Source organism: Phocoena phocoena, chromosome X, assembly GCF_963924675.1.
Source record: "Phocoena phocoena chromosome X, mPhoPho1.1, whole genome shotgun sequence".
In the NCBI taxonomy this organism is placed as follows: Eukaryota; Metazoa; Chordata; class Mammalia; order Artiodactyla; family Phocoenidae; genus Phocoena; species Phocoena phocoena.
In genome coordinates this window covers 59443565-59453616 of record NC_089240.1, presented here as the reverse complement: position 1 = coordinate 59453616, position 10052 = coordinate 59443565, and the positions used below count along the sequence as shown (strand labels likewise).

The window sequence follows — 10052 nt, the reverse complement described above, 5'->3', positions numbered from 1 at the left end:
TGGGGGAGCATTAAAATTACAAACTTGTTTTCCTTAATAGTTGTGGGGCTAATCGATTTCTCCATCGAACCTGAATGAGATCCTTGCTGGGTAGAATAATCTTGGTTGTTGGTTCTTCCGTTTCATCACTTTAAATATGTCATGCCACTCCCTTCTTGCTTATCGAGTTTCTGCTGAGAAATCAGCTGTTAACCTTATGGGAGTTCCCTTGTATGTTATTTGTCATTTTCTATACCCCCTTGGAGCCAAGCCCCCTTCCCAAGGTAGTCCCATATCCCCACATTACACACCCTGCCCCAGCAGATAAGCCCATCCTCCATCAGAAGCCCTTAACCTGCCTGTGCTTCGAAGCCAGCCAGGCCCTCTTCTCAGCCGGGCTCTCTTTGTCCATTTATACCAGCCTCCCCAGCTACCTATGCCCCCTTCCCTGGCCAAGGCTAGCTCCCCAGCCTGGTTCCCTTCCCCTCCTAGGCGGGCTTCCCCTATACCCACCTAGACCCTCACCCCAGCGGAGTCACATTCCCAGCCAGTATCCTCTTTTGCAGCAACCCTACTCAGGCCCCTGCCCCAGCTTGTTAGCCACCCACCCCCGCCAGCCCGTGCCCAGGCTCCCTGACCCAACTTGGTTTTCCTTCCCCAGCCTATGTCCCCTTGCCCGGAGAGGCCCCTTTCCCCAGCCAGAGCCTCTTCCTCAGCCTATGCCTCCTTCTTTGGATTGGCCCCCTTTCTAAACCAGCCATCTTACCAGCCTGTGTCCAACTCTCCAGCCTCTAGCCACTTGCCTGGAAGTTTTCCCACCCTGGGCCACAGCCCAGCCTCTTTGCCATCCTATGCTGTCAGCCTCCCCTCCCCAGGCAGGCCTCAACCCCAGCCTGTCTTATTTCCCATGCAGGACCCTTCTGCTCGCAGGCCCCTCACCCAGCCAGGGCCTGTTCCCCGACCTGAGACCCTGTTGACAGCCTCCTTAGCCAGGCTACCCTTCCCCAGGCAAAGCCCCTTTGCAACCTTTTGTTCCCTTGCCCTCACGGGACCCCTTCTCCAGAAAGGGCCTCCTTCTGACAGCCAGGTGCTTGTGCCCAGCCTTTTCCCTTTTCAGCTGGACCACTTTTCCAAGGAGTTCCCCCTTCACTGGCCTTTCATAGCCAGTGCCTCCTTCCCTGGCCACGCATCCTCCTTTCTCAGCTCTCCAGCACCAGTAAAGTCTCCTCCCCAACCATGTGATGTTTCCCTGCCGGCACCCCTTCACACACACATGCCCCCAGCTGGGAACTCTTTCCCAGCCAGACTCCTCCCCACAGCCAGGTTCTCTTCACCCAGGGACCTAACAGCCTCTCCCCCAGTCTAAGCTCATTTTCCAGGCGGGCCTCCTTCCCAGTAAGGTACCTTTCCTCAACCGGTATACTTCTTCCTCAACCAAACCCCTTCCCTAGCTTATTCCCCGTCCTCAGCCAGACCTTCTCCCCATCCCTAGCCTGTGGCCCCAGCTAGGTCCCTTTCCCCAACCATGTGCCCTCCCTCAGCCAGGACACACACCTTCGTTCCCAGGCAGGATCCCTGCCCTAGCAGGCCCTCTCCACCTGCTAATGGCCCTCTTCCAGCCAGGTCCATCAACCCAGCTATTATCCCACGCCCAGCCTATGTCGGTCTCAGCATTCGTACGTCTCCTGCCACCAGGTTCCTTTCCTATCCTGTGCCTCCCTCCCAGGCCCCATTCCCCTGCCAGAGCCCCTCCCCAGGCAGGCCACCTTTCCCTGCCAGGATATTTTCACCCCCCAATCTCCCCCAGCCCAGCCAGTCTCCCATCCTCAGCTTGTGCCACCCTATCAAGTCTGTGCTCCTTTTCCAAGACGGGCCCCTTCCCACATGCAGGCCCCTTCCCACATGCAGGCCCCTTCCCCAGCCTCACCCTCTTCCCCAGCTTAAGCCTACTTTCCCAGCCAGATCTCTTTCCCTGCTCAGGTGCCATTCCCCAGGCTTTTCTCCCTTTAACAGTCAAGGATTCCTTTCTCATCCTTTGCCTCCTAACTCAACTAAGCCTTTCCCTTGACCAGCCAAGTCCTCCTTCCATAGGCAGCCCTCACTCCATTATCCCCTTCCTAGCCTGGCCTCCTTCTTCACCCTGTGCCCCAGTCCACACAGGTGTCCTTACCTAGCCGTCTCCCCTTCTTCTGCCTATTCCCCTTTCCCCTGCCACGTCCCATTCATCCCCCTAGACTGACCCCTTCCCCAATTTTCACCCTTTTTCCCAGCCAGGCCCCCTTCTACAGATCATGCCCCCCTTCCTGGCCTATTCTTCCTTCCCCAGCCAGCATTCTCATCCCTATAAAAGGCTCTCTTCTCACAATGCATCCAAATACCTAGCTTTCTCAGGGGCTTCCTCTTCTCAGCCAGCTGGCTATCTGAAAATGTATCTGGTGCACACATTTACACAGTGAGCTATCTGGCAGGATTTCTATGTTTGTATTTTGAAAACAGATTCCCACCCCCACCCCCTGCATTCAAGAGAAAAAAAAAAACAGTGGCACTTCTTTCCCTCCTGCAACTAGCCCTGGACTGGCAAGTTTTTGAAAGTGAGAATTCTTTTTCATGCATAGCAATGAGAACATCCTTAACTGAAGCCATTTCATGATGTTTTCACTGAGTGAAACATCAAGTCAGGATAGCTTCAGCTATCTTGTTACTCCCTAAATCCTTCCCTGGGAGATATTCCACTCCAGGCCACCATCAAGACTGCAGGCCCATTCCTCCTTCCAAAAGCCTCATCTGTCACTGTGTCCTCCCCCTTCACTCCTGCTCCCTAACCCTCCAGGATTCCTTTGCCGAAGTCGATCCTGGGATACAAACTCTATATGAACTAAGTCAGCTATACAAAAATGGAAAACCAGGTATTTTTTTAAACTGCTTTTATTCTTTAAACAAACTACTGTTCCCCTTTGTATATTTTATTTGAGAACATTTGGTGTGTACAAAGAATATTTAAATGAATTTAAGTAATCTCACTGAAATATAGGATCTAAAGGTTACATTTTTTAAATTGTTTACTGCAAATCATTTCACTTTTACATTTTCTGGCAAATTCAAGATATCAACAAGTCTCAAATATCAACAAAAGTTTATTCCTCCCTTTTTTTTTTGCTTCATACCAGTTGCAGATATAACAAAATGAATCAACTACTTTACTACTTTTAAAAATCTCTCTTTAAATACTTTTTATCTCTAAGAATTAAGGAAAACGACTAAGTTCAGATCTTTCACATTCATACCAGTTGTAGACAGAACAAAGTGGACCAATTGCTTGAACAACGTTATACCCTTTTATGTCTGAGAATAAAGGAAACTTACTAGTTGATGTCACCCCTCACAGTAAGTTAAACTACCTATCAGTTTGTCTCTTTTTACTTCACATCAATTGCAGATATAATGAAATGAATCAATTACTTGAATAAAGTCATGTCCTTTCTTATATTTAATAAAGGAAATTAAATTGAGACCTTTCACATCTTAGAGCAAGCCTTATCTAGCCTATCAGTTTAGGTAGATCTACTTTCTACAGTTAACGCTTACATTTAACTTCTAAAGTTAACAAACATTATGTAGAATTCAGGAAACATGTAAACAACTGTAATTAATTTGCAACCATACAAGGTTTTATGAAAAAACAAAACAAAATACTAGGGCTTCCCTGGTGGCTCAGTAGTTAAGAATCCCGGGGACACAGTTTGGAGCCCTGGTCAGGGAAGACCCCACCCCACATGCCGCGGAGCAACTAAGCCTGTGAGCCACCACTACTGAGCCTGCGCTCTAGAGCCTGCAAGCCACAGCTACTAAGCCCACACACCATAACTACTGAAATCCACGCGCCTAGAGCCCCCACACTGCAACGAAGACCCAGTGCAGCCAAAAAAAAAAAAAAAACAAAACCTAGAGGAGGTCTTGTTTGTAACTTGAGACGTCTCCTGAGTAGCCCAGTTGAAGTGGAAAGCAAAACCCCCAAACAGCCCACGATACATTTTTTTCCCCAAAGAACTAAGCAAAAGGCATTCCCAAATCATTTCATTCACATCGACTCCAACTTTAAGTAATGAATACATTCACGGGGCAACCGGAAGATTCTGAGCGAAACTGATTTTTTTCCCCAAGTGAAGAACGCATCAAACCAAGTTGCCGTTTCTTGAACCCCAAAGTTACTTGCAACGTGACCAGTTCTCATGGGTGGGGGCGCAGAGACCCTTCAGGGCAAGAAAGGTGAGAACTTGGCAAACTCACTCCGCTAGGGTAGGACGGTACAGATCTCTTCCTGGTCACCGGCCTCCGGTGCCCCTACCCCGTGAAAGAAGCAACCCAGACACGATCGAGGAGGATAGAAGAGCGAGGGAGGAAGAAGCGGGGGCGGGGCAGGAGAGAGGGGGTGAACTCTAAGTAAAATGAATAAACAAAACCCTGAGAAAACCGAAGGAAAAAAGCGGAGCCTGCTGAGGAGACGCGGCGGCGGCAGATTCGGCTCCAACAGCAGCCGCCACGGCGATGGCAGCAGCGGGCCTAGATGAGACGCCGGGCCACGCTCCTGCCGGAGCCGGCGTCGAGTGGCTTCACCGAGTTGTAGTGCTCCGCGCTGCTGTCGGAGTAGTGCTTGCAGACCAGGGTGAGCGGCTTCTTGGTGTACTCCTCTCCGATGACGACGGCGGGCGAGTTGGCCTGGATCACCTCGATGGGGGTCTGCAGGACGTGCGACAGGGCCCTCAGCTCGAGCTGGCTTCCACACGACGCGCTGAACACGATGTCGTCGCAGTAGATCAAGAAGTCGTCGCGGCTGCAGGCGTCGCCGGTTTCGGGGTTGCTGAAGAAGGGCAGGAAGTCGTCGACATGCTTCCGCATGTACTCGGCGGTGCGCCTCCGCAGGCTCCCCACGGTCACGGAGAACACCAGCTGGTCCTGGATGGCGCGGTACATGCAGTGGTCGTCGGCCGGGATATCCTTCACCTCCAGATTCTTGGCCCGCAGGATGGCGCCGAGCTGCATTTCCTCGTCATGGCGCAAGCTGGCCAGCTGCTCCATCTCAGGCTTGTCCATCCAATCCTGGCTTTCTCTCTCGAAGGCCTCCTTTCTTTTGTGCTTTCTCTGTGCCCTCCAGAGGTGAGGAGGCTTGTTCTCGAGATCCAGCTTGGCCAGATCTTCAGTGACAGAATCGAGGCTGCTGCTATCAGGGAAACTCTCCTGGAACTTCTCCAGCTCCTGCTGGTGCTTCTGCTCCATCTCGGCCTCGAGGCGGGCCACATCGAGGAGCAACTGCTTTCTTCTCTGCTTGTCGCTCTTGGGGATTGAGCTCTTCATGCCCTGAATGTGGGCCTGCAGCTCTGTCTTCTCGCGGCTGTGGCGTCGTAACATCCGCTGATGCTCACTCTGTGAATCTCCCATGATGTTTAAGGGCGGGCGAGAATCGAAGTTTGGTGGCTGAAGTACCGCTACAGTTCACGTCAACAGTCTGACCACCGAACTGGCGAGAGCTCCTCAGCCTCCCCTGGCGGCTGTACTCTGCTCCCCTCACCCGCCGTTGCCCTCACTCTATTAACGGACCGCTGCCATTGGCCACTGTCTCTCCGTGGCTACGCCTCCTAAACACTCCTGGCATTAGGATTGGCTGTTGGGAGACCCTACCTATGCCCCCATTAGACCACGTAGCAATGGGTGCTTCCGGTTTGCGCGGGGTTCCTGTCCCGGATGTAAAATCCCGCCTTTGTGCGTTACGTGCAGCAACTGAGCTTGTGGACGTTTTCGTGGACTCTGAAGTGCGTACTTCACTTCCTAGCCTGAACACAAGGCAGACACCGGTCCTGCTTGAGAATCACATGACAAATACTGTTACACCAGCTGAATGTGCTCTGACACTGGACTTGTCATTGCTCCCAGTGTTCAGGAGGCAATGTGGCTCTCTCCAGTTCTTCAGTTGCCTTGACTGATGAACCCTTAATTTTTTTTTTTTTTTTTTGCGGAACGCGGGCCTCTCACTGTTGTGGCCTCCCCCATTGCGGAGCACAGGCTCCGGACACGCAGGCTCAGTGGTCATGGCCCACGGGCCCAGCCGCTCCGCGGCACGTGGGATCTTCCCGGACCGGGCACGAACCCGTGTCCCCTGTATCGGCAGGTGGACTCTCAACCACTGTGCCGTCAGGGAAGCCCTGAACCCTTAATTTTGTGTATCAGAACAAAGATATTTCCTTATGTTCCTGGGAACACAGAATCCTTTCAGTTTAGACCTCAAATCCACCCTGTCCCATCTCAGTGTGAGAAAGCAACAACCTGAAAGTTCACTACGGCTGAGCAGACTTGGTCTTGTGCCAACAGAATGCACCTACCCTAAACTCCCCTTCTCCTGGGTTCCCAGCTTCCAAAATGGGCTCCCATGAAGCACGACAGTTGGCCTTCATCAAGCCACTTCCTTCTGATTATTTTGAATCTCTAAAAGTTCTAAAAAATAAAATACAATAAAGTAAAATAAAATCCCTAAGCTCTTTCAAACATGCTCTCATCCTGCCCCACTCTGCTCATCTGTATCTTGAATTCCCAAACCGGAAGGCTCTTGAGACAACCTCCTCCTTGTTACAAAGGAGGACAGTGGACATTTGTCCAGGTTTTTACATATATCCAAACTTCAGTCGTTTTTATTGCTAAGTAGTATTCCATGATATGGATGTACTGTAGTTCATTTAACCATTCACCTGTTGAAGGACCTCTGGGTTGTTTCCAGTTTGGGGTTGTTACAACCCGTGCTATAAACACCCATATACAGGTTTTTTTGTGTGAGCACAGGGCTTCATTTCTCTGGGAGAAAATGCCCACGAGTGCAATTTCTGGGTCATATTATAAGTGTATGTTTAGTTTTTTAAGAAGCTATTTTCCAGAGTGGTTGTACCATTGTGCATTCTCACCAGCAGTGTATGCGGAATCCAGTTTCTCTGCATCCTCACCAGCATTTGGTGTTGTCATAATTTTTTATTTTTAGTCATTCTGATAGATGTGTAGTGACATCTCACTGTGGTTTTAATTTGTGTTTCCCTGGTGGCTAATCATGTTCATCTTTTCATGTGCCCATTTGCCATCTGTGCTGTATCCTCTTGGGTAAAATCTTTATGTCATTTGCCCATTTTATAACTGGACTGTTTTTTACCACTGAGTTTTGAGACTTCTTTCTATATTCTAGATACTTGTTCCTTGTTGGATATGTGCTTTGCAAGTATTTTCTCCCACATTGTAACTTGTCTTTTCATGTCTTGGTGTCTCTCAGAGCAAAAGTTTTAAATTTCGATGAAGTCCAATTTATCAATTTTTTCCTCTCTAAGTCATGGTTTTGGTGTCAAGAACTCTTTGTCTAACTCTAGATACCAAAGAATTTGTCCTGTTGCTTTTTTTACTAAAAGTTTTATAGTTTTGGGTTTTAAGTTGAAATCTGTGATCTGTTTTGTGTCGATTTTCACGTAAAGTTTGAGGCTTAAGCCAAGGTTCTTTTGCCTGTGGTGGTCCAATTCCTCCAGCATCATTTGCTGGAAATGCTATGCTTCCTCCATTGAATTGGTTTCGCATCTTTGTCAAAAATCAGCTAGGCATATTTGTGTATGTCTATTTCTGGATTCTCTATTCTTTTCCGTTGACCAATGTGTCTATCCCTCCTCCAACACCATAGTCTTGATTACGATGGAATAAATCTTGAATATAGGTAGACCCTTTCCTTCAATTTTATTCTTTTTTCATAAATGTTTTAGCTATTCTAATTCTTTGTCCTTCCATATAAATTTTAGAATAATCTTGACTATATCTACAAAAAAATCTTTCTGGGATTTTCATAGGGATTGTGTTAGAGCCATATATTAATTTGAGGAGAATTGACATCTTTACTACGTTGAGTTTTCCAATCCATGAACACCTGGGTATGTATCTCCATTTATTTAAATTTTCATTGATTTTTTTCATGAATGTTTTATAATTTTCAGCATATATGTCCTACACATATTTTGCTAGATTTACATTTAAGCATTTCATTCTTTGAGTGATTGTAAATGGTATTGTATTTTTAATTTTGGTGTTCACATGTGCATCGCTAGCATACAGAAATACAGTTGACTTTTGTATGTTCATCTTGTATTCTATGACCTTGTTCAACTGACTTACTATTTCTAGGTGTTTTATATTTTATTTCTTTTTGGTAGATTCGTTGGAATTTTCTATGTAGAGAATCATGTTGGCCCGTGAATAGGGACAGTTTTATTTCATATTTCCAGTCTGTATCCTTTCATTTCCCTTTTTTGCCTTATTGCACTGATTATAACTTCTAGCACTATATTGAATAAGAGTGGTGAGGGCGGGCAGGCTCGCTTTGTTCTGGGTCTTGGGGGAAAGCATTTCATCTTTCAACATTAAGTATGAATTAGCTGCAGGGTTTTTATGGGTTTTTTTGGTAGATGATCTTTATCAAGTTGAGGAAATTCCCCTCTCTATTTTTCTGAGACTTTTTTTGTAATATGAATGGGTATTGTATTTTGTCAAATATGTTTTTCTGTATCAATTGAATTGTTTGTGTGATTTTTCTTCTTTAGCTTATTAATATGGTGGATTACGTTGATGTACTGTCAAGTATTGAACCAGTCTTGCATCCCTGAAATTAACCCCATTTGGTCATGGTTTACAATTCTTTATACACATTGCTCAATTCTATTTGCTAATATTTTATTAGGGATTTAAAAATCTACCTTCATGAGAGATATCTGCCTGTAGGTTTCTCTTTCAGTACTGTTTTGTTTGGTTTTGATATTAGGGTAATACTAGCTTCATAAAATGAAATTGGAAGTCTTCCTTCCTCTTCTGTTTTTCTAGAAGAGATTATGTAACAGTGTTAATTCTTTCAGTGTTTGGTGGGATTCTTCTGTGAAAACATCTGGGCCAAAAGATTGCTGTTGGGGGAGCATTAAAATTACAAACTTGTTTTCCTTAATAGTTGTGGGGCTAATCGATTTCTCCATCGAACCTGAATGAGATCCTTGCTGGGTAGAATAATCTTGGTTGTTGGTTCTTCCGTTTCATCACTTTAAATATGTCATGCCACTCCCTTCTTGCTTATAGAGTTTCTGCTGAGAAATCAGCTGTTAACCTTATGGGAGTTCCCTTGTATGTTATTTGTCGTTTTCTATACCCCGTTGGAGCCAAGCCCCCTTCCCAAGGTAGTCCCATATCCCCACATTACACACCCTGCCCCAGCAGATAAGCCCATCCTCCATCAGAAGTCCTTAACCTGCCTGTGCTTCGAAGCCAGCCAGGCCCTCTTCTCAGCCGGGCTCTCTTTGTCCATTTATACCAGCCTCCCCAGCTACCTATGCCCCCTTCCCTGGCCAAGGCTAGCTCCCCAGCCTGGTTCCCTTCCCCTCCTAGGCAGGCTTCCCCTATACCCACCTAGACCCTCACCCCAGCGGAGTCACATTCCCAGCCAGTATCCTCTTTTGCAGCAACCCTACCCAGGCCCCTGCCCCAGCTTGTTAGCCACCCACCCCCGCCAGCCCGTGCCCAGGCTCCCTGACCCAACTTGGTTTTCCTTCCCCAGCCTATGTCCCCTTGCCCGGACAGGCCCCTTTCCCCAGCCAGAGCCTCTTCCTCAGCCTATGCCTCCTTCTTTGGATTGGCCCCCTTTCTAAACCAGCCATCTTACCAGCCTGTGTCCAACTCTCCAGCCTCTAGCCACTTGCCTGGAAGTTTTCCCACCCTGGGCCACAGCCCAGCCTCTTTGCCATCCTATGCTGTCAGCCTCCCCTCCCCAGGCAGGCCTCAACCCCAGCCTGTCTTATTCCCCATGCAGGACCCTTCTGCTCGCAGGCCCCTCACCCAGCCAGGGCCTGTTCCCCGACCTGAGACCCTGTTGACAGCCTCCTTAGCAGGCTACCCTTCCCCAGGCAAAGCCCCTTTGCAACCCTTTGTTCCCTTGCCCTCACGGGATCCCTTCTCCAGAAAGGGCCTCCTTCTTTTTTATTTATTTATTTATTTATTTATTTATTTATTTATTTAAACATCTT

The 10052-nt window shown here is 47.8% G+C and overlaps 1 protein-coding gene across 1 annotated transcript; it reads right to left on the bottom strand.

Moving 5' to 3' along the window:
- Positions 1 to 4539: 4539 nt before the first annotated feature.
- Positions 4540 to 5415, bottom strand: LOC136142126 (OTU domain-containing protein 6A-like). The gene has a single exon (XM_065900176.1). The coding sequence runs from the start codon at positions 5413 to 5415 to the stop codon at positions 4540 to 4542; it is 876 nt and encodes a 291-aa protein (XP_065756248.1).
- Between the last annotated feature and the right edge of the window lie 4637 nt (positions 5416 to 10052).